General features: G+C 60.4%; 1 protein-coding gene across 2 annotated transcripts; it reads right to left on the reverse strand.

Annotated features, from left to right (window-relative positions):
- Positions 1 to 1,109: 1,109 nt before the first annotated feature.
- Positions 1,110 to 16,712, reverse strand: CAPN10 (calpain 10). 2 transcript variants are annotated; one of them, XM_040450449.1, is made up of 13 exons: positions 16,508 to 16,712; positions 15,011 to 15,063; positions 14,150 to 14,281; positions 12,847 to 13,043; positions 11,839 to 12,056; positions 10,133 to 10,274; positions 9,265 to 9,431; positions 8,616 to 8,896; positions 7,954 to 8,156; positions 7,552 to 7,807; positions 6,053 to 6,252; positions 5,790 to 5,835; positions 1,110 to 5,518 (listed from the first exon to the last, which is right to left on the reverse strand). In XM_040450449.1, the coding sequence occupies exons 1-13, from the start codon at positions 16,653 to 16,655 to the stop codon at positions 5,489 to 5,491; spliced, it is 2,073 nt and encodes a 690-aa protein (XP_040306383.1). In that variant the 5' UTR covers positions 16,656 to 16,712; the 3' UTR covers positions 1,110 to 5,488. The 2 variants fall into 2 exon arrangements, with proteins under 2 accessions (XP_040306383.1, XP_040306384.1); XM_040450450.1 differs by lacking the exon at positions 15,011 to 15,063 and having other exon boundaries at positions 5,118 to 5,518.
- Positions 16,713 to 23,313: the final 6,601 nt, after the last annotated feature.

Genomic DNA, 23,313 nt, shown 5'->3' on the forward strand with positions numbered 1-23,313 from the left:
ATATATGGAACTTAAACAACATAATTAACTCAAGGGCCAAATAAATAATCAAAGGGAAACTAGGAAATATTTTGAACTAAATGGCAATGAAAACACAATTTACCAGTATTTATGAGACAAAGCTAAGGCCATGTTTAGAGGAAAACGTGTAGCTTTGAGGGCTTATATTAGAAAAGAGAAAAGGCCTAAAATCGTTGATCTAAGATTCCACTTTGGGCACCTAGGATAAAAACAACAAATCAAAATGAAGTGAGCAGAAGAGAGGAAATTAAAAAAGTAGAAATTTAATATGATACAAAAATAACAGATAAAATCAATAAACTGAAAGTTGGTTTTCTTGAGAAGATCAATGAAGTTGATAAACCTAGGGCTACACTGATCAAGGTAAAAAACACCCCACAAATTACTAATATCAGAAATGAAAGAGAAAGCATCAATTCAGATCCTACCGACCTTAGAATAATAAAAGAACGTCATTAATAATGTCATGCAAACATATTTGACAACTCAGTTGAAATGCACAAATTTATTTTTTTAAGTGTATTTATTCATTTTAAGGGAGAGAGAAAGCAGGAGAGGGGCAGCGAGAGGAGAGAGAGAGAATCCTAAGCAGGTTCCCTCCTGTCAGTGCAGAGTCTGATGTGGGGCTCAGTCCCACTCACGGTGAGATCATGACCTGAGGTGAAATCAACTGAGTCACTCAGGTGCTCTGAAATGCACAAATTTCTTAAAAGTCACAGCTTGTCAAAATTTGTACAAGAAATAGAAAATCTGAATAGTCTATATTTATTAAAGTTGTTGAATTCATAATCTAAAACTTTCCCACAAAGAAACCCCCAACCCCGATGGTGTCACTGGTGAATTCTACCAAACATTTAAGAATAAAGTAATATCAATCCTTCGCACTTTCAGAACATAAAGAAGGAGAACACTTCTTAAAACTCGTTTTCAAAAGCAAGGCATACCCTCATTCTAAACCTGAACAAAGATATTACAAGAAAACAAAAATACAGAACAATATCATGTATGAACACAGATATAAAAATTCTTTAAAATATATTAACTGAATCCAGCAATGTGTAAAACAAATAATACATTGCACACAAGTATCCTGAGGATATAAGGTTTGTTTTAACATCACAATGCCAACCAATATAATTGACTACATTAATAAAGGGGAACATTTATATAGTCATCTCCTCCGATCTTCCTTGCATTTATAAAATGGAAGAAAATCACTTGATAAAATTCAACATCTGTTTCTGATAGAAACTCTCAAAAACTAGGAATAGGGGGAAATTCCCTCAGTCTGATAAAGAACATCTACAAAAAAAAAAAAATCATACCTAATGGTGAAAGACTGAGTGCTTTCCTACTGTGATCAGGAACAAGGGAAGTGGCTCTCATCACTTTTACACAAAATGGTATTGGAGGTCCGAGCCTCCAGAAATAAAGCAAGAAAAAGAAATGAATTCAGGTAAGAAAGGAAGAAACAGAGCTTTCTGTTTTCACATATGACGTAATTCTGTATGTAGAAAATCCTAAGACATTTACAAATCAAAACCAAAACCCAACAAACAACAACAACCCAACCCCCAAACTATGAATAAGTGAATTAACAAGGCTATAGGACACAAAATAATGTACCAAAAATGTATTCCTATATACTAGCAAAAAAAAAAAAAATTAGAAAAATGAAACCTAACATACAATATCATTTGCAAGGGTTGGAAAACAAAGTAGGTAAGAATAAGTGCAAAATATCTATGCTCCAGGACACACAGTATTGCTGAGAGAAATTAAGGAAGACCTCAAAAATGGGCAGGTATACCATGTTCATGGATTTGAAGGTATCAATTCTCTTCATGTTGCTCTAGGCGATCAATCTAATTAAACATCAAGCATCATGTTCTGCTGCTTTTGCTTTCTAAATGTACCTCAACAGTGACCTCTTCTCTCTGCCTCTCCTACCTCCCTTCTGGACAGGACACCATCATCTGTCTCTTGATGTCTGCAACAGCCTTCTATTTGGTCCCCTCCCCATCTAGAGACTTCGACCAGAGAGAGAAGTCACATATACACCTATAAGGTCCTGCTTAAAAACTGTGTAGTGGCTCCTTACCACCCAAGATGTAAGACCCAAGCTCCTTAAATGGACCTCAAGACCCTTACCTACTTTTCCAGCCTTAGCTCCTGCCACAGGTGCTGAGCCTACTTGCCACACTGCAGGCACAGAGAGCTTCTTTCCATTTCCTGAGACTGCTCAACTCCTCTACCAGCCCCTGCTTGCCCTGCACTGCTGACCCCAGGCTGATCAAGGGCCACCCCTACACATCAATGCATCATCTATCCCTCATCATCAGTACCGTCCAGATGATCTGTGTGCAGACAGTCCTCAAGGGCAGGGTACTGGGCATCTGAGCCCCATCCATAGCACCCCACACACACTCACAGAGGGACTTCAGAATGAAGGGACAGGGGATCAGGGTAGTGGAGAGGGATGTGTTGGTGCTGGTGGGTCTTCTCAATAGGCCTTGGGGGATGAGGGATGAGACCACATCAGTCAGATCGCGCGCACACGCGCGCGCGCACACACACACACACACACACGTCATGGTGCCCCAGCGTCACACCTGCCCAGGCACCAGGAACCCACAAGGGACTAGGACTGGCCCCTGATAGAGCAGCCAGCCCAGTCCAAGCCAAAGCTGTTTCCTGATCCATCAGCGTCCCCTCTTGGGTGATTTGTGAAGGGACAGGCAGCTGAGGATGTGTATGGCCTGAGCCCCAGCCCTGGAGGGGAGGTGCTTTAGGGAACCAAGCATAAGCATGGTCCTGACTAAAACTCCATGGTCTGAGTTCCCCAGGACGCTGAGTGAGCCGGCTCCCAGGCCAGACTGTCCTGTCTGTGCAGAAACAGCCTGTGCTTGCTGGGAACCAGAGGAACAGCCAGAGGGTCCCAGCCAGAGCCCTGCATCTGAGGTCCCCTGGGGAGGGACGGGGCCCCAGAGCCGCTGAGTTGAGTACTCCTGGGTGCTGGAAGGCCCAGCCTGCCCCTTAAAGTTCATCCTCAAAACCAGCAACGACCCTCTCCTTGATGGAGCAGCCACGTCCAAGGCCTTGTGTTGGGGTCCAGAAAGCCCCCAAAGTGTCCCTAGGTAAAAATGACTCTCCTATTCCTTTCAAAAGGCAGCATATCTAGCTTAAATCTGTTAAATATTACAGGAGAAAAAAAAAATCTAGTAAAACCAAACGATGCAGACATGGGACACTGAGTGAGAAAAAAATGATTGTTAATGGAGAGAGAGACAGAGAGGAAAGAGGCTGGAGCATCTGACAACCTTGGCCCCGTCTGGCTGGCCCTGTCCCGTTCACTCCAGCTCTGTCCTTCCTCTCGCCCCGGAAGCCCAGACCCGGCCAGGCCCTCTCCCTGACTACCGCTCTGAGGACACCAGGATCTTGATACTCACCCCAGGACCCCTGCGGCCCCCGAAGCTGACCCAGGCCCAGGGGAAGGAGGGCAGGCGAGGACAACAAGGGCAGACCCAGGGCCAGGACTGGGTAGGACACGGCTCCCATGGAGAAGGCACGGTCCACCCGCCCCAAGCAGGAAGTGGAAACGAGAAACCAAACAGGTGGTGTGGGGCAAAGTCTGCTGGGACGGCCCGAAAAGGTGGCGTTCCCACATGCACACACCCAGACCGGCCCGTCAGGGGTCTGCCAGGGCCCCCGGACACAGGAGGGAGGCCCTTCACCCGAGTAGTCCCCCCACCGGCCCGTCCACAGAACCAGGCCTCCAGGGCGTGGCTGGTTGCTGCCGCCCAGCTCCCCGGGGCCACAGGCTGGGTCCGAGGCGGGGCTCAGGTCAATACAGAGGACGGGTGAGACAGCAGCGCACCGGCCCGGACCCCGTGGGGTCTGTGGTCTGCAGCCCCCCCAGCTCACACCAGGCCCTGGGTGGGGGGCCAACGTCAGGTGGCTGACGGAGACTGGAAGTCGCCCGTGCATCGGGTCCTCCTGTGGGGTGGGAGCGGGTAAGAGCCCTCTTTCGGTCACTCTTGTCCTCAGCAGAATGAGCCCCGCTGGTGCCCACCCCACAGGCCCTTCCAGGCCAAGGACTCCAGGGCAGACATGGGGGCACACTGAGTATGGCCAGGGCTCGGACACGTGTTCAGCAAGGACATCGAAGCCCAGAGAACACAAGCTACTTCTGGAGCTCACTCGGTCAGAGGGAGGCGGCCACGCCCAGGACAGCCGGGCCTGCCTGCCTGTTGAGGATGCCCTGGGGGTGAGGTCTCCTTCAGCTCTGCCTCCCACGAAGGAACCATGCGAAGGAACCACAAGCTGGCACAGGCCCAGGGGGCTGGCGGCCAGGAGGGCGCGAGCCTCCTCTGGTGCGGGGGCCACGGCCCGTGCCCCACAGGCCCAGCAGTGTCCTGGAAGTCCAGCTAGTGTCTGGCCGCCTCTGCCAGGCTGCCTCTCCATCCGTGGCACCTCCAGATCCTGGAGCCCCTCCGTCCTCCACTCGACCCAGAGAACTGGTCACCGCGAGGGGTCTTGCTCACACGTGAAGGGGCGTGGGGCAGCGAGGTCTTCCTCGGGCCTGTGTTGCGGCCCCCGGCCCTCCTTTGGAAGGTGAGGACGGCGACGCCACGGCGCTGGCCGGTCAGGGAAGCAGCGGGGGTGGGGAGAGAGGCCCGGCCCAGACCAGGGCTGGCCGCGTCCAACCGGTCAGAGGCCCGGGGCCCCCGGGGACGCCTCCTCCCACGTCAAGAGCGAACGACTGCATCTGGCACCTCCAAACGGAAGGGAGGCCGAGGCCGAGAGTCCCTCCGGACGCCCAGGTGGGGTAAGGCCCAGCAGGGACAGGGCGGACGACGCGGTCGGCACCAAGGTGCTGCCCTGGGCTGCTCCCTCCTGCTCCCGTCACGGGGCGGGCGCCCACGGCCCCTCCACGACCCTCCAGGCTCCCACCACCCACTGCGTCCTCAAGCAGCCTGCAGGGCCCACAGGCCTCACAGGCCAGCAGGGCCCCGAGGGAGCGCAGGGCCCGGGCCTTCCCCTGCTCCTCAGGGAGAGCGGACTCGGCCTGCGGCTCCCCGAGACGAGGCTCCGCAAACCGCTCGGTACTCACGTTTATTCATAAAGTTTCTTCCTAAAAACGTCTGCCGTGATAACTAGTTCTAAACAAGATTTGTCCTGATACGCTCTTGTCCCCTGTGAGGCCTCTCTCCGGAGCCGGGGACAGATGCCGCCGAGGGTCTCCGGGAGGCTCTCCGGCCTCAGCGCCATGGAACAAGGACGCCCGACGCGGCGGTTTTTGCTTTTCCGAGGCACCTGCTTCGCCCCACGGCCACCTCCCTGCAGGAGCCGCGGGCACGTGCAGCCGTCCGACTCGGGGCTGTGAGCCACAGCACGGAGGCTGGTGGCACCGTGGGAGGGGGCCTCTCACCCCCCAGTCACCGGAGCCGACACGGGGGCCGCCCAGTTAGGTTTTCATAACTGCCATGAAGGAGGCCTGCAGGACGAGAGACGGCGGGGTCTGAGCAGGGCCGCCCTCCTCCGAGCAGCACTGCCAGGGGCTGGGACTGCAGCCTCGGGCTCTCGGTTGCCGAGGGGCTCTGCCCGGTGGCCCCCATGTTCACACACCGGTGTGCCGGTGTCCCCGGGCACAGCCTGGCCTGCAGCCTGGCCTCGGGGAGGAAGCTGGGGTAATCCAGACCCCAGGGCGCCAGGCGGCCTCAAGGCAGAGTAATGGGGTGGCCCTCTGCCCTCGGCCCCACACGTACCTCCTGGAGCAGCTGCCCCAGCCTTTCCTGGCTGTGAATGGAGCGCCTGCGGGAGAGAAGACACGGTCGGCCTCCTGGCCCCCAGCTCGAGAGCAGCCACGCTCCCCCCCAGACTCCCAGGCAAGGAGGGGTCCCAAGGCTCACGCCCTGCCCGCTGCCGCTCTGCGGGGACAGACAAGCGCTGGGGCAAGCGGGGCAGGCGGGAGAGAAGAGGGAGGTGAATACTGAGACACCGAGGGCCACCCCCAGCCCCGGAGCCCCACCTGTCTATTCTGGTGGCGATGGTCACCGTGAAGGCCCCTGCTGTGTCCGGCAGGTAGGTGGAGGGCACGATCCTGTAGGTCCCCGCCGACAGGTGGCAGAGCCGGCTCACTTCCTGGGCATAGCAGTGTGGCACACAGCTTAGCAGAGGGTCCTGGAGCAGCAGGCGGGACGCGCCCTGGCTCCCGCCATCCACCGGAACCTGGCGGAGGCGTGGGCTCAGACGGGGTCGAGGGGTGGGGCTGTCCGCTGGGCTGCCACGGCCACCAAGTCCTTCCCAGTCTCGGGACCGCACTCCCTTTCCGAGGCCGGGGTGTCCAGGGTGGGGAGGCGCCCGGTGCAGTCTGCCCGGATCTCACGGTGACGTCTCCCACGTCACACTCCCTTTTCCAGGGAGGAAGGGCCACCGAGCTGGAGAAGCTGGGCTCACACTCACCGAGGCCCCACCGCCCTTGTCAGGCGGGCGGCCCCATCAGGCGTGGGGGACCGCCACGACCACCACTGCCCAGGCCTCTGTCCTGAGGGTCGTCTGACCGGCTCCTGGCACTGGCACTTGTATCGAAGCTCCTGGGTGCCCCGGCTGGCAGCCCGGGGGCAGCGAAGCTCCAGAATGAGCCCTCAGCTCTTGGGGAGCACAGCGTCCTCCCAAGGGCACAGAAGCTTCTCGACCAGAGAAATTACCACCCTTCCTTCACATCATCTGCACCCCGGGCTCTGTGTGCCCGCCCCACGACGGCGCCCAGGGCACGGCTCCAGGCTGCCCTCCTGGCCCATGCCCTCCTCGGCACCCAGCATGAAGCGGGGCCCCCAGGAGGGGCACAAATGTGAGCTGGGAGCCGCTTCATCCCCGTGGAGTCTGGGCTTACGACCCCTGACCTCCGGCACCGCACTTGTCCCCCTTCCTCCAACTACAGGCCTGCTGGGCTTGTCCCGGCTGCGTTACAACACAGGGCGGGCAGACTGAGGTGGAGGGAGGTTTGGGGTGGCGTCTGTGACGTGCTGGCCCTACTCCGGCCTCAACACAGCCTCCTCTCCTCCCGCGGGGGGACAGCTCTCTGCTCTGAGAATCACCTGAGCAACTGCGATCGGGGGCATCTGTCTGCCAGGCCCTCACGCCGGCTCTGTGGGCGGGTGGGCTCCCTTTCCTGTTCTTCCCCGCGAACCTGTGCCATGAACTGCGTCATGGCTTCGGGGCGGCTCCTGGCGGACCGCCTTTCCTGGGGCACGCCGTCGGGTCTCCTGGGCGGGAGGCACGGTTCTAGGGAGCAGACCTGACCTCGTGACACTTGTTCTGAGCCAGGGTTCTAAGCTGACCTATGACCCCAGTGAATTACAGACGTCACGAAACCCAGAAACGGATCTTGTACGGGACCAGCCAGCCTGGCTGTGCCCACGTGACTGCGTCCGAGCCACTCTGTCCGGCCTGGCCGCCTGTGTGGACCAGCCCCCCCCCCGAGGGCCGCCCTGTGCCCGCCTACCCCCAGGGACAGGAAGGGCTTGCCTGGAAGACGTGGAAGCCGATGGGGTGGCACTCGCTGTCACGGCAGTGTTGGCGCAGAGTGATTCGGATGCAGCGGGGCCCTGCGCCCTCGGGGACCGAGAGGGGGAAGCAAGGGTTGGTAGGGTAGGAGGCGAAGTTCCTGCTGCCCCCCGCCGTCTGGCCGATTCTCCAAGAGCCCCGCAGCTGCACGGTCTCCCACTCCCCTGCGGGCAGGGCCTCCCCGGAGGCAGGGCTCGCGGTCGCCGGCTTGATGGCACTGCCCGGGGGAGACACACAGGAGGACCCGGCTGTCATGGGCCGCAGACGCACACGGACCGCCAGGAAGCTGCCCGGGCCGCTCCCCCTTCCTCCGCTGAGGCCCTCGAGGGAGCGCGGCCTGGAGACCCCACTTGCCCCTCTCACCTGAGGGAGACTCTCCCACTGGAAAAGACCCGGAGCAGAAACTGCCCCGGCACGTCCTTCAGGAAGGTGCTGGGGACGGCCAGGTAGTAGCCGGGGCCGAGTTCACAGCGGAGGTGGACCTCCCGGTCGTAGGCGTGGCACACAGTGCCAGCCACGGGGGGCGTGGACAGGACCCTGGGCAGGCTGACCCGCCGCTTCTCCACCTGCAGAGAGGGGGCCCGCGTGCCAACGTCCCGAGACCGGCCTGCCGCCTTCACCCGGCACAAAGAAACCGCCCGGACCTGTGGGCCCCGCCCCAGCACGGCAGGGGACGGCTCAAAGCGCCCACCAACCCAGGGCTCTCACTCGGCCCCAGGGGTCAGTGGCCCCGTCCCAGATGTGAGCCTCCAAGTCCTCCCGCCCTGGGGAGAGCAGAGGGGGATCGAGACAGGGCTGTGCCCTGGTCCCTCCGGCTGGTTCCGCCACCGGCTGCTTTTCTTTTCGTTTCCTTTTGTCTGACGGATGCCGGCTGGGTTAGGCGGGGCCGGGTCTGTGGGAGCGCCAGCTGGTGTATGACCCTGGGGTAGGCGGGGGACACCTGAGGCTCCTGGCGGTCACCGGTGTCACTCTTGTCCTAGCGCCCCTAGGCCCTGAGCAGGGAGCCGGGACCAAGGCAGAATTACCTTCCAGATATGCAGGCCCACGGCCTGGTAGTCCTTGCCCAGGAGGCTGGCCGGGGTCCATGAGGCGCGGTCGTCCCTCAACGGTGCCCGAGCCCGGCCTGCCCAGTTTGCCGTGCGCACCCTGGGTCTCTGCAGGACGGTAACATACACCTCGCTTGGTTCCGAGACCCGCAGCCAGAATTTGGGGTTGCTGGGAAAGCCGCTGTTGTTCCGACAGCCTCCTGCAGACTGCCCCTTGACCCAGGCCCCGGGTAGCTCCTGAGTGTGGCACAGCTCCTTTTCTAGACGGAGAACCAAGCATCAGCTCCAGGAAAGGGCTCCCACGCCGCCTTTCCTGCCCCTCTCACCAACACCAGCCACGGCACCCTATAGGAGGGAGCCCCGTGTCTCCCAGCACCTTGAGCTGCCAGGGACGGGAGGAAGTGGAACCATCTCTCTGCACTGAAGGAAGTAGATTGGGGCCTGTAGCCAGGCTGGTGCCCAGGGGCCCCCCGAGGGACGCGGGCTCCGCTCAGCCCTGACTTCCGAAGGCAGAGCCCATGCGGCTTGCCGCCCCCCCCCCCCCCCCCCCCACCAGGCCTCCCCCAGGGTGAGCGTGCGGGCCTCCCCCAGGGTACGGGCTTCCCCCAGCGTGCGGGCCTCCCCTTACCTGAGTAGAGGCTCTGTAGGTGGCCAGCCTCCGTGATCGGGAAGCCCACGGTGACCTCATCAAACTCCTGGAGGAACTCCTCCTCTTCCACCCAGAACTCCCCTTCCTGCAGCTGGGACAGCAGTGTAGCCTCATCCGCCGGGTCCACCCGGCTCCACCCTTCGCCCCTGGAAGACACTGCACTTCAGAGGGGCCTCTCACCGAGAGCGGACGGCACTGACCGAGGAGCCCTGTGCCCTGCCAGCTCGGGTGGCTCCACGCTGGCCCTTCCGCAGGCAGTCACCTCTGTCCTTCCCCGAGGGCCCCCGTCTCTAGACACATCTCCCCAGAGCGGTGTCCTCGAGCAGGTGAACGAGAGATGTGCTTGATCGACTCGGGTGGAGCTGCCACCAGCCTGGGCTCGGGGGCAAGCGTCGGATCTGCTGACCGGCCACGGCCGGCCACGGGGAGCGGGTCCAGCACCCTCATTCAATCCAGGTTCCCAGCACCAGTGAAGGTCAGAAAGCTGAGCACTCACATGTCCCTGTCACCCGCAGCCCGATGGGGCACCTACCATTCCACGGGCACCCTCGAGACGGGACCCCAGGGTCTAGGGTTGCCTTGGTCCCGGCACCATGCACGACACCGGCCTCCTAAGGTTGTCTGGGGCCGAGCACAGGACTCAGGGGACCAGAGGTGGTGCCAGGAGGGCCTTGCTGGAGACCAACCATGCACCGTCCTGACCAGCTACGAACGGTCTGCCACGAGCCACGGCACCAGAGCCCGGGACACACACGGTTGTGACACACACAGCTCTGAGTTGCCACTCGGGGCCCCACCCTCCCGGCCTGCCTGACGGCAGTCTAGTTCTGGCCTCGCCCATACTCACCCCTCTCTCCAGGGCCCCTGCCAGCACCGCCGGCCCCAGGGGTTCTGAATGCGCAGCAGCAGGATGGCCTGGCCAGTCCGCCCCCGGAGCTCTCGCAGATCCGACACAATGAAGGCATGAAACTCCCCCAACTCCCTGGCACCTGGGAGAGACACGGCTGGGATGTGGGCAGGGAGTCCCCAAGCCGAGCAGACCCACGGGTCTGTCTCCTTCCCCGCGGGCTGCTCCAGCCCACCCTGCTGTGGCCACACCAGCACCCAGATCCCCACGGACCAGTGGGGCTCCTTTCCCGACCCTGTGGACAAGCGAGCTTAGGAGCGGCCTTCGCCACGGCAGAGCCACGGTGAAGGACCCAGGTCTGGACTCTGGCTCCGCGGCCACAGGCCCGGCAGCTCATTCCCTTCTCGGTGGCTCGGTCCTTGCCTGGGCGGACGAGAGAGGATGGCCGGCCGGCCGGCCGACCGACAAGGGGCACAGGGCCCCTGGTGCCGCCACCAGCACTGTCAGCGGTAGGTCTGTGACCTCCCGGCGAGGCTGGCTCGGGCGGCATCGCACAGCAGGTACTGCTGGAGGAAACACGTGGTGTGGGGCGGGGGGACCGGAGGCTCCAGAGAGGAAACCACCCCATTTGCCCAGAGCCCTTGGGACAAACAGACATGCAAAAGGAGGGGCCGAAGAGTGAAGGAACTCCAACCTGGGAAGGGGGGTGGCAGTCCAGAAAGGAGAAGAAACCCCAGGAATGTCTTGAAAAGCTTTATTTACAACGGCATTATAGCCTCCACTCTCGGGGTCTGCCTCAGTCCTCAGCCCTTAGACGCTCCAGGGGATCCCGATGACCTCCCACAGCCCCCTCTTTGCCTAGGGGCTTCTGCAAAGCCTGGAGCGCCAAGAACTGACCCCACCCACCCTGGGGGCAGCTGATGCCAAGACTCAGGGAAGGTTCTAACGTTGTGTCACGCACAGGCTTCCGCGGGCTTCCCTCGTTTCGGGGGCAGACCCAGCCCTCAGCACAGGCCGGGCAACTGAATTGTCCACACGTGTCCATTTATTTCAATGTCCCTATTCTGGGGTCATTATGATTTTCATAGTGAAGTTCATCCTGGACGCTCTCAAATACGAACACGTTCAGTAATGCCGTCTATAAGGCGAGAAACCGAAAAGACCTTAAAGGTCTGACGTTAGGGGAAAGAGTAAGAAAACCACAGCACATCTGCGAACGGACCTGACACTGACAGTTTACACGACACCTAAGAAAATGGCATACGGTGCAAAGTGCAAAACACACACGTGTTGGTGGGAAAGACCTACTAAAGTCCGCGAAAAACTCAAAGGAGCTCTGGTTGCGTGTTGTTTTCCTTTCAACAAGCTTTCTCTGACGAGTGCAAGGACCCCCAAGGCGGAAGCCTCAGTGCTGACTCCGCCAGGTTGCCAGCCGGCCCCAGATGCTGCCGCCACCCATCTCCTACGAAGTCTCCACACGGCGGCCGCCCGCAGGGCTCCGGCCTCACCCTAGCAGTGAGTCGGGGAGCAAGGGACACCTCCCTCCAGAGAAGGACGGGTGGCGGGGACAGTCACACACCAGACACCAGCTTTCAAGCACAAACGTCTTGCTTTCCACTCGGCCCTGACGGGGCCGCAAGAAGATGACGCACGTGTGTGCGGGCCTCTCGTGCTGCCCCCCCCCCAACCCCCCGCTTGCGTCTCACCTGCTCTGGGACTGAGCACCGAGCAGCTTATCAGGCACCGGTCCTTGAGGCTGAGTAGCTGCCGACAAGTCCTGTGCTCTGAGCCGCCAGGCCTGTCCCGTCGGCCGCCGGTCCTTGCCAAGTCCTTCAAGCTCCACCTTTCCGCCAGGCCACCGGTGAGGTCCACCAGGGCATCCGCCACCTGCCCGGCCCACAGGTGCTCATAGGACCCATAGACCCTAGGGAGACAACCGCAGCCAGTGAGCCTCTGGCCCGGGTACCCTGCCCCTTCCACCCCCACACCCAACACCCCCAGATCACCTCGCCCACCACTTCAATTGCTTCTCTTTACTCCTGCCTCATTCTCATCAAGTCCAGGCATCACCTGACCCTCAAAGGCTGTAACGCACAGCGGCCCAGCAATGCCCTGCCGCCTCCAGGGCAGACATCAGCACGAGGCGGTGCGGGGCGCAAGCCTGCGAACACCCGCTCCTTGCCTCTCGAGATCAAACCCCACACTGGCCAGGGGATGGAGGGACTCACTCGCACCAATATCACTGCAGGCCTTCCTCACTCCCTTAGGGCTAAGGCCTATCGGTGCAGCCTCTTTGAGCAAGCTGGTATGTGCATCCTAAGAGGAGGCTTCTTCGATTCAGACCCCGGGTGAGGGTCGTGGTCTCAGGCAGGACCAGGCTAAACAAGCATTGCGACCTGGGTGGCCTCCCACCTCCCACCATTTCCAGGGGAGGGAAACGCACACCCTCTCCCTCTGGAGGCGATGCCTTCATGCCCGACTTCGAGATGAGTGCGGAGAAAGGGGGAGCGGGCCGGGGACGGGGCAAACCACAGGCCGAGTCTCAGAGTTTCTGTCTCTGGACAAGTCAGTCCCCACGCCGGCCTGGCTGTCAGGTCCCTGGAACGGAGGAGGACACTGCAGCCCAGGGAGAGCGGGGGCGTGCTTCCCGGGGGCGGACTCAGGCCGCTGTGGCTCCCTGCCCACCCCGACCCTCCAGCCTCCGGCACGCGTACTTGGCGTAGACCTTCTCCAGTAAGGGAAGCCAGAACACATCCTCTCTCTGGCACCGGGAGAAGCAGAGTCTCCCTGCAAGACAAGGCAGACGGTCATCTACGGTCACCTCCACCCAGCGTCCAAACCGCCAAACTCGACAGGTAAAGGAGCCGCGGTACGTTGGGTCGAGCCAGCTCGGCTGTCCTGGAGGAATGACCTACCGTGCACAGGGAAAGGCAAAAGGAGACCGTGAGAGGCAACGCACGCAGCGCCCTCCAAGCACCTTCATGAGAGCCGTTCCAGGGGACCCTGCCGGTCTGCGGAAACCTAATCATCCCACGGAAAGCTAACTGACTTTTCAATGTACGTATCTCGGGGCCACACTGAGGGAGCCGAGTGTCTCCAGAAGCTTAAAGCCAACCATTATGTCCTATTGTCCCAAATAAGCACTCGACCTGAACGCAAAACAAATGTGACTTTTACAGGCACGAGTGACCCAATTTTCAGCACAGCCGGTGGCAGACGGCAGGTCACCGTGGGCACAGCAACCCCCCGGCTGGAGGCTGGTGCCTCGGGATCCGGGCCAGCCCGTCCACTGCTGGCTCTGGTGCTGGGACCCCACAGGTGTGGGCTTTGCCCCCGACACACTTGTCTGGTCCTGGCTCTGCCCCTCAGCGGCTACAAACACGAAAGCAGTGGTTTTCGCGCTCTCACTTATGAACCGGGGTCAAAGCCAGAGAGGCCCGGAGAACAAATGCCAGCAACTGTGGTGTGCTTAGCAAGGCCTGGGGACCCGGGAGGAGCTCTGGATGGGTCACCACTGTCAGCCTTGCTGCATTAATCAGTAACATTCTAGCGACGAGCCAAACAAAGAGCTGTGGTGCTCCTGGGGGAGCACTCTGAGCAGCCCTCCTACACCTGTGCTAGCCGCCCAGCCTCGGAAACCATTTTAATCACCTTTTGCCAATTTACATTCAAAGCTTGTTTAAAAAACAACAACAACAACCAGCTAGGAAAACTTACTCCAAACCCGGGGCATTCCTACTCTGGGCTGGCCTGCTCATCTGTGCATCCCTCCAAGGGTGTCGGAGGGCAGAGCAGGGCAGAAAGCACCGGGGAGCCCTGGTGAGAGGGGGACACGGTGTCTGTGCCTTGGAGCCCCTGGGGCCTGTGAGCAGAGCCCTCCCTTTCCACCAGCCATGCTGGGCGACCTCAGCAGAGCCCCGTAGAACAGGAGGTTCGGCTGCCTTGCCTCCCGCTTCCTTCCTGTGCGCAGCAGACAGGAAGACAGAGCAGAAGAGAAACACGCTCGGACGCAGGTACCTGGTCCAGGAGGCGCCGGCTCTTCTGCAGGGCAGCACAGGCGCACAGGAGCCAGCAGTCTCCCAGCAGCCCTTGCTTCACCTGTCCTTCCTGTGGGTTATCTGCAAACAGCCGGGGTGTGGCACAGATCTCCTGAAATAAAGAGTTCACCTCGTCTGAAGGCTAGTCTTTAAAACGAAGAACACGGGATCTAGGCGACAGGCGCGGGGGAGGAGCTCTTCTGGTCATCCGCATTGCCCAAGAGGGGAGGGGAAGCAGCTGGCCTCCGCGGCCTCCATCTGTCAGCCCTCCTGGCTTCACATCATCCGATCTGGCTTAGGTTCTAGGGTCCTCTTCTCTGTCTACCTTTGTTAAGTGGCAAAACCCCAGCTCGGGATGGATCCCACGTCCCCCTTCTCCAAACAGCTAACTGTTGGCCTAGAAAACGGTTTCACTTAAGTCCACACTGGCAGATCGCAAATGGGTCCTCCATACTGCTGGAAACCGAAACCCTTCTCTCCAAGGCTTAATTGCCCACTCCCCAGACTACTTTATTCCCTCTTCTCTACACTTCTACACTGCCCCCCTCTTGCCTGTGCCCCTCTGAGCTGATGACCTTGCCAGAAGCTTCATCAGAAGCAACCTGACCTGACCCCCTCTTGTCTTCGGAGCCTGGGTTCCTCCCATGACCCCCCCCTTTCACCCCTACAGGCAGAATCCCACCAGCAGAAGACGGAGAGAGAACCCCCATCCTCTCTAACAGACCATCCCCCCTGCATTAGCTCCCCTTGAGGCTTCCCTTCACTGGCAGACTTCTTGAAACAGCTGCTCATTACTTCCTCCTCCCTCAGCATAGGCCCCTCTAGCCTCTGAGCCGGTCACCTCTGTGTGGTCAAATCCAGCAGGCATCTCTCTGTTCTCATCTTTCCTGGCACCTGCAGGCATCAGAACAGTGGCTGAGCCCCTGCACTTCCCCACAGTCCCCTCTTGGCTCCCAGGGTTCCGTGTGTCCCCGCGTGTCCTTTTCCCTCACTGCCGGCTGCTTCTCGTGGCTACCTGCCAGGGCACCTGCTTGGACACCCCCGGAAGTGTGAGGGTCCCTCAGGGCTCAGTTCCAAGCCCTCTCTCCTTCTCCAGCCCCACTTTCTCCTGAGACACTCTTCAGGGCCCTGAGCCCTGGGACAGTGCCCATTCCCAGAGGGAACCTCTAGCCCAGAACTTCCTGCGTGCCCGACTCTCATGCCCACCTGCCTCTGACAGCTCTGTTTGCACCTGAGAGAGCAAAACCCAACCCGAGAGTTCCATCCCTAGCTCTCCCCCACCTCCCCGTGTCGCCTAGCACATCACCCAGGTGCTCAGTCTCGAAGTCTAGAAGTCATTCCTGAGCTTGGCTTTATCCTCACCTTCCACTTCCAGTTGGTCAGTAAAACCTGTCAATCCCCCTCCAAAGTACTTCTCAAACCCACCCACTCTGAAGCCATCCTAGGTGGCCATGCTACCAGGAGCATCACTACTGAGATGGCCGCCTGCTTGCTTGCCGGGTCAATCCACCGCCCAGCCAGCAGTAAAAGTGAGCTTCTTCAAACATAAACCCACTCAAATCGCTCCTCTGCTAAAACCCCCAATGGCCTTCCAAGGTGCCTAGAATCCATTTTTAACCCGAATTCCACTGGCATGGCCTGTAAGGCTCTTCATGCTTTGGCCCTCCCGTCCTGCCACACCAAACGGGCACTTTCCGTGTTGCCCAAATGCCTCAGTCGCCAGACCCAAGCTGCTCTGGCCTTGAGGGCTGCTGACCATGCAGGCTGTGTCCGTGCAGACGGGGGAGGGTCGTACCTGAGAAGTCTTACTGGGCAGATACACTGTTTCTAAGGATTATCAACAGAGCACTGGGCCGGAGCATCCCGGCAAACTGCCACCTTAAAGCGTTTACATCTGGAAATGCAGGTGCACGAAGCCCTAAACAACTTTGCTTCGTAGGCTCAGTCTGGCCCTTCCAGAAGACCACAGGCGTAGCAGATACCAGCAAACACAAGTAACGGGGCAGGCCCGTTGGCGGCCAGGAGGGCCGTGCACACCAGAAGCTAAGTGCGGTCAGGCGCCCGTCGGGGCAGAAGCGGGGCTGCGTCTGTGGGCCCCGTCGCCGGGCCCCGAGCCTCCTCCGGAACCAAGTTCTCACAGGCGCGGGCCAGGCGCTGGTCCTCCCGCACACCCGGGACGGACCTGGCACGGAGCTACGAGGGGCTCCCTCCCGACGGACCACCCTCCCCGTTTCTGGGACAGACGCGGCAGACGCGGCCACCCCTCCCGCCGCGCACGGCGCGGGAGGCAGCGCCCGGGGCCCGGCCCTCGGCTCGAGAGCCGCGCCAGGGGCCGCACCTGGGGCCTCCTCCACGTGATGTCCTCCCGGAACTGGGCCAGCGGCGTGGAGAAGCTGGAAAACAGTGAGGAGTCCGAGGCGGGGAAGTCGGCGTCTCGGAACAGCTCCCTGGCCGGCGCCCGCATCCTGGGCGCTCGGGGCTCCCATTGACAGCCCGGAAGGTGGGCGAGGCCCGGCGCGCGCCCGTCCGGTCGCCGCGGTAACCGCCGGGCCACGTGACACAGAGGCCCAATCGCACTCGAGCGGCGGAAGTCCAAACGGATTCCCAGTATCCCACCCTCGGGGGCGTGGCTCCCGAGCTCGGCTCTCGCGAGACCGTGCCATCGCCGTGCGGCACTTTTCTTTCCCCGGGAGGTGTGTGCGAACTCGCCCGGCGGAGACTCACGGGAGGCTGACGGGCTTCGTGTCCTCTGGCCGGTGCAGCTCGGGCTGGGGCGTCGGGGCCGCTTGGACTCGCGGGCGTTCGGGGCTTAAGGGACCGGAGAGGCCTCTTGGGCCGAGGTCCGGGCCGCGGACTACAGATCCCAGAATGCAGCACCGCCTCCCAGAATGCGCCGCTCGTCCCGGCGCTCGGCGGCAGGTCCGGCCGCCTGCTGGCGGAAGGATCCGGGAAGCGAGCGCCGCGGCTCGCTTGGAAGGGCAGCGGTGGGCCGCGGTGGTGTGCTCCCGGCGCCGAGCCGGCCCGTGGAGCGGGGGGACGGGGGTCCTCCGGGCCTGGGAGGCCGTCTCGAGGCCGTCTGGGATCGGACGCGCTGGATCCTGAGCGGGACAGGGGATGGGACTGCGGCAGATGACCGGGCATCTGGTCCTGGTGGGCTGGACAGTGAGTGACCTGCTGGACGTGCGGTTATAGCTCCTGGCCGCTCGGTGCTGCGGGGAGGCGAGGACGGCGATTCAGGGACCTGCCTAAGCATTCACCTTTGCTGCAGGTGCCTGTACTTCCCCATTCCCGGGAAGGAGGGAGAGCGGCCAGAGGCTTGTCGTCTGCCTGCCCCTCCAAGCCTGCTTCACTGTGTCTGGCGCCTTCGCAGAGTGTCGGGCAGGGGAGGAGAAGGCGGCCTGAGCCCTTCTCGTGGCAGCTCTGTGCCACCTCCTAGGGTTAGTCAGATCTTGCATTCCCAGACTCTCTCCCAGCCCCCTGGACATGAACGGTGGTCACATTGAAGCCCTTCTGCAGACCTGGAAAGTCCCTACTGCCCGAGAACAAACCGAACCTGGTCCCGGAGCCTCTGCCCCAGGTTCCTCTGACAGCTGCAGCTCCTCCCTCTGAGAGGCCAAGCAGGGCCTGCATGAGTGGCAGCTGCTGGTGGTAGTGTGACATTGCGTTAGCCCTAGCCCCCAGGCTATTTGGGAGGGCCTCGGATATTCCTGTTGCGGTTCTGGAAGAAAACTACATAGCCCAACACCTGCTAGGACTTACGGCACGGCCATTCAGCATCCCTGTGGCAGTAACTCCCCCAGAAGATGCTAATGACTCCTTGGCAGGCTGGTGGCTGCCGTGGCTGGAGGGAATCCGTAAAGGCCCCGGGCTCTGCTTCTTGTAGGGATCCTGAAGGAGTAAGAGACAGATTTCCTACGTGCCCTAGGGTGCCGGACAACTCCTCTCCCCAGGTAACACATGGGGGTGGTTAGCGGCAGAACCGAGGCCAGCCCAGGACCTGGACTCTACGTAGCGGCCTTTGCTGTGTCCCTCACCCTGGCTCGTGAGGCCTGGAGAGCAGGCGGCCTCCTACAGACGTGTCATCGCCCAGGGGTGGGCCTGTGCCCAGAGAAGTGGCCCGGAGACAGGTGGTGCTGGGTAGGCATTAGCCCAGGCCCGGAGTGACAGGTGAGTGGCCAGTACCGAGATGGTCTGAGGCCTGCCTGCCGCGGCTCCTACGCCACCGTTACCCCGTGTGTCCCGTGTTCCCCTCTGCCGCTTGGGCCCACCCGCAGCCCTGTGCAGAGTGGGGCCTGTGGCTCCTGGAGTATTAATAGGAGTTGGAGGCAGCCTGAGGGGTGTGACAAGAAGGTGTTCTGGAGGCAGCTAGTTCATGACCCCCAGTTCCCACAACCACAGGCCCTACGACAGACAGTTATTTGAAGTGTGGGCCTCGGGGTTGTCACTGTCAGGTGGGAATGCCACCCTATGTCACAGTGCTGTTTGGAGGTTACAGGAGAATGAAGGTAAAGGTCCCCCAGCCGTCAGGCAGGACCAGCCTCCCTGCTGACCACCTCCCAGCCCGTGGACGGCGCACGTCTAGCCATTTCCTTTCCCAAGTCTGTGGGTGTTCACGGGTTCTGTGGAACCTGAAACCCGCCTGCTCCCCTCCACCCTCCCCGGGTTATCACTGCTCTGGAGTGTTTGTGCTCCGTGGCTTTGCTCACACTTGTGCCTGGATGACCGTCCTTGTTGTTTTTCAAGGGACGTTCCCTGGCTTCGCAGCTGGGGTTGGGGGTTGTCTCTTCGAACCCCCGCAGCTCTTCTGGTCAGCGGGCAACAACCAGGCACTGCATTCTCGTGTGGACACAGAGATTAAAACCAGTGTCCTGCCCACACTTCACCCAGGGTGGGGGAGGGCAGGCCAAGGTGTCCCAGGGGAAGGGACAGCTGGTGACAGCTGGGCCGAGGCTGCAGCCCTGGGCTGGCAACGCGCCACATCCCGTCAGGATCCACCGTGTGGCTGACCCTGCCTCGCCAGCAGGAGGCCAGCTCACTTGCTGTTGAAGTCATCCGGGGAGCCTGGACCCCTCCTGGCTCAGGGTCAGAAGTTAGAAAGGGGCGTGCGCCCCAACTCAGGGCAGCGGGACATGGGGAACAACCCTGTGGGGGGACGCTGGAGCTGTCTCCAAGCTTCCCAAGGGCACACGATGGCATGTTCTCCTGTAACCCGCCTTGGATGCCCGAGTGTGGGAATGTGGGAACAGAAACTGCTGCGGCCAGCTGGTGACCACAAGGGACAAGCCGGAAGACAAAGGCCAGCGTTACGGAGACTCCAGAGCAGAAGGATGAAGGACCTGCTGACGTCCCTGAGCTCCTGAACTTGTTGGTGCTAGAATGGTCCACTTTGGGATTTCTGGTCATAGGTTGTAAATGCAGTTTTATTGTTTGAGTAAACTTTGAATCGGATCTTTTGTTGAAGCGTAACTGACCTTGTGCAGAGACCTCTGTTAATTATCCACTGCCGTGTGTCCGATGACCCCCCAAACTTAGGAACTTAAAACGATATGTATTATGTCACAGTTTCTGTGGATTAGGAATGTGGCAGCCGCTCCCGTGGGTGGTTCTGGCTGACGGTCTCTGAGGAGATAGCGGTCAAAATAGTGGCCAGAACCGAAGTCCTCTGGAGGTTGGCTGGGCCTGGAGGCCCCAGTTCCTCGTGTGGACCTTCACGAAGCTACTTGGGTGTCCTCACATCATGGCGGCTGGTTCTCCCAGAGCAAGCGACCCAAGGAGGCGGAAGCTGCAGTGTTTCACGACCCAGCTCAGGTGTCCTGCTCCATCGCTCCCACCACACTCCTTTCGCTGGGAGCGAGTCACCCAGTGCAGCCCATACACCAGGGGAGGAGCGTCAGAGAGTCTGCGGACGAGAGTTAAGCCCCCCGAGGGGTGAGATGAGAGTGGGGCGTGCGTGGGAAACGGATGAGCAGTTGGGGAGCCCGGGCCCTGGCGTGGTCCAGAGGCACTTTAAGGGATCGTGCCCTGTGCAGTGGGCTCAGGAGGAGGTCCTCGAGGCTAGGGTGGGAGAGTGAGCCCGGAGGCCCAGGGTTTGAACCAGCGACGGAGAAGGAGATTTAGTTTCTTTGAAGGTGCTTGGTGACTAGTCACATGAGTCAGAAAGAGGGAGGGTGCCCCGGGCCCTGTGGAATCGGAGGGACTAGCTTCATGCCCTGCCGGTTTAGGAAGCTCCTGGAACTCCCAGCAAAAGAACAGTCTTTGTTCAGGGACCAGCCTTGACGCGGACTTGGGCCAGGCACGTTCTCAGTTTCACTGGCGGGTCTGAATGGCAGGGCAGTTTCTGGCCCACAGAACTGTGGGCCCTGCTTCCCACCCCCAGCAGCCAGAGAGGGGCCTAAGGTCCTGATCCTGTGGGCAAGTCTTTCTCTCCGGGAGTCTCCAAATGCGGGAGGGCGTAGGGGCGAGGTCCCCCAGCCTGCAGGGGCCGCCGCCACCGTGCTTGTCCCAGAGCCACCTGCCCTCAGAACACTGCGGGATGGCAGGGGCCCGGGCCACCATCCCAGCAGGTCCAGGGGCCCAGAGCCCGGACCCCTCTGGAGTCACCTGGGCAAGGATTCTCCTCGCTGCTCTTGGCCACAAACCCTGTGGTACAGAGGGCCCCGGGGGGTTGTGGGGATTAGGTGAGGAAACGCAAAGTGCGTGGCTGCTTCCGGGTTAAGGGGGGTGGTCAGTGAGGGTCACGGTCCCGGGCTGTGGGGGGTGGTCAGCGGGGGCCACAAATACGGGCTGCTTCTTTGGGCACGTCCAGGGTGGCGTGGGCGTCGGCCCCTAGAAGCCCAAGTCTCTCCCAGGCCAGGCTGGAACAGGGCCGCTCTGCCTTGCCCGGCTCGCGGTCAGTTCTCCAAGAGGAGTGGGTTCCGCCTCCAAGGGCTCGAAGGGTCCAACTCCTTTGAAACACTGTGTTGAGCTTGCGTGGTCCTCGCACATCCCAAAGGGAGAAGGCGACGGCCCAGGGGTGCATTGCTATAGCGGGGACACCGCCAGCACCCCAGACCAGGCCGACCTTGCCCACTGCGCTGTCTGCGACGGAGGAATGGATTCTTTTCAGGTGATGTTTTAGATAACATTTCTAAAATAATAATACAAGGGGTGCCTGGGTGGTTCAGTCGGTTAAGTGTCCGACTTCCACTCAGGTCATGATCTTGCAGTCCGTGAGTTCAAGCCCCGCGTCGGGCTCGGTGCTGACAACTCAGAGCCTGGAGCCTGTTTCAGATTCTGCGTCGCCCTTTCTCTCTGACCCTCCCCCATTCATGCTCTGTCTCTCTCTGTCTCAAAAATAAATAAACATTAAAAAAATTAAAAAAAAAATAATAATACAAGCTCCTAATAGGACCCGCCCCCCCCCCCCAACCTATTGCTCCCAAGTGGCCCTAGGGGTCATGTGCATGATGATCATTTCCACAGTTGATGCTGGTTCTCTGAGGGGAGCCCACCTCTGGCCCTGGCTGTTCTGCGCATCCCGGGTCCTCACCCTCCTACCTGGGGAGCCTGGCTGCTCCCTTGTCTGTCCCGAAAATGCAGCTGTTGCCCAGCGTTCTGCCCCCAGCCCTGTGTGGTCACTACTGCCACTTGTCACCCCCCCTTCCGTGCACGTGGTGGCAGTGGCCAGTGTGAGCCCCTCCCCAGCTCTCCCGTATCTCTGGCAAGGTGCCTGGAGTGCTCCAGATGTCCTCTCCCTCGTCAGCATGGGTGGGTCCCTGAGGAGTGATGGTGACGGGAAGGCCACCCAACTGCTAGCCTGTAGCTGAATGAGAAACACGCCTTGTTGAAAACGTTGGTATCTCAGAGGTGTTTGTTGCTGGAGTGTGACTTAGCTTGTGGCCTAGAAACCAGCCCCTAGAAGAGGGTGCCATTCTATCAGAACACAGGACACATGTGCCATGGGCGTGGGGCCGGCGGGGCCGCTCCGGAAGTGGAAGCGTTGGCAGGTGGGGTTCCGTGGTGGCTGGCACAACACGGTCAGCACCCGGCTGGGGTGACTCACAAGGCAGGTGGTGTGTGATGTGCTCGAGAGCCTGGTGGGAGAGCGGCAGCATGTGTTGGTCACAGGCAGCGTTGGGCAAGAGACTACAAGGAGGAGATGGGCCAAGAAAGTGTTGCCCGGGCTGCGAGCTGGGAGGGTCCCAAGGAGTGTTGAAACGCCAGGAACGCAGGGCCTCACAGGGCCGGGAGTGCTCCGGCTCGCCCCAGAGGGTCGCTCAGAGCCAGGACTGTGACAAGGACTGTGACAAGGACATTATCAAGGAGATGGGCGTCATCCTGCTAGCTGTGACAGCTGGGAGTTGCTTCTGAGCTTTGCAAAGTCAGGAGAGAGCGGGCAGGTGGAGCGGCAGGCAGGGAGCAAAGTGCACCCAGCAGCATCCGGGAAGGCACCGTGGCCGTGGAGCTGCGGGCAAGTCCGCGGCAAGACCGGCATCGTGAGAGCGCCGAACTGCCAATGAGACCAAGAGCCCGGGACTGAAAAGGGTGTGACTAGAGACTTGAAATTAACCTCCCCTCTTGCAGGGAAGAGGCCGAGAGAGCGGCTCAGCCCCAATAGGGCTTCTCGTTGGCACCTGGTTTGGGAAGAGAACGGATCCTCCTGAGGGGCCACAGAGAGCCCAGGACGAGGCCTCTTGCAGGGCACCAGGATTGCTGTGGGCGCGGGGGCTGCCGGACGCCTCCTGTGTTCTCCCTTCCGCAAGGACGTTGCTGCAGTGGCCCTGTCCGTCCCCTGCAGGGTGGGTGACCAGCCTTCTGGTTCCCAGGTTTCTGGGCTGAGTGGAACCCCACTCAGCCCTAATGCACAAACCCACGCTAATGGAGACCACCTGAGATGCTGGGTGCGTGGGGACCGGGCCGTCCCCCGGGGCAGAGGGGTCTAGAGAGCAGAAAAGTCCACGGGATACTGGTGACCTGGCGGCTGGGCGAGACGCTGCAGTCCTCTCAAGTCCCAGCCCCCTGTGCAGAGTGCGGCTCTGTGCCCGGGGCTGGCCTGTGGCCCAGGTGATGTGTCCTTTCTGGGCCTGGCGTGAGGCTCTGCAGGAGACTGAGCCCGTGGGCGATCGTAAGCAGAACCCGGCTCAGCCCTTGGCCTCAGCGGGTGCG

This window comes from Herpailurus yagouaroundi, unplaced genomic scaffold (genome assembly GCF_014898765.1).
Source record: "Herpailurus yagouaroundi ecotype Mexico unplaced genomic scaffold, PumYag 202, whole genome shotgun sequence".
NCBI lineage: Eukaryota > Metazoa > Chordata > Mammalia > Carnivora > Felidae > Herpailurus > Herpailurus yagouaroundi.

Coding starts and splice junctions, on each gene's coding strand:
- CAPN10 (XM_040450449.1), bottom strand. CDS start 16,655: ATGGGAGCCCCGAGCGCCCAGGATGCGGGCGCCGGCCAGGGAGCTGTT. Junction 13,044..14,149: donor GCCGGCGCCTCCTGGACCAG/GTACCTGCGTCC, acceptor TGTGCACGGTAG/GTCATTCCTCCAGGACAGCC. Junction 5,836..6,052: donor ATCGCCACCAGAATAGACAG/GTGGGGCTCCGG, acceptor TCTCTCCCGCAG/GCGCTCCATTCACAGCCAGG.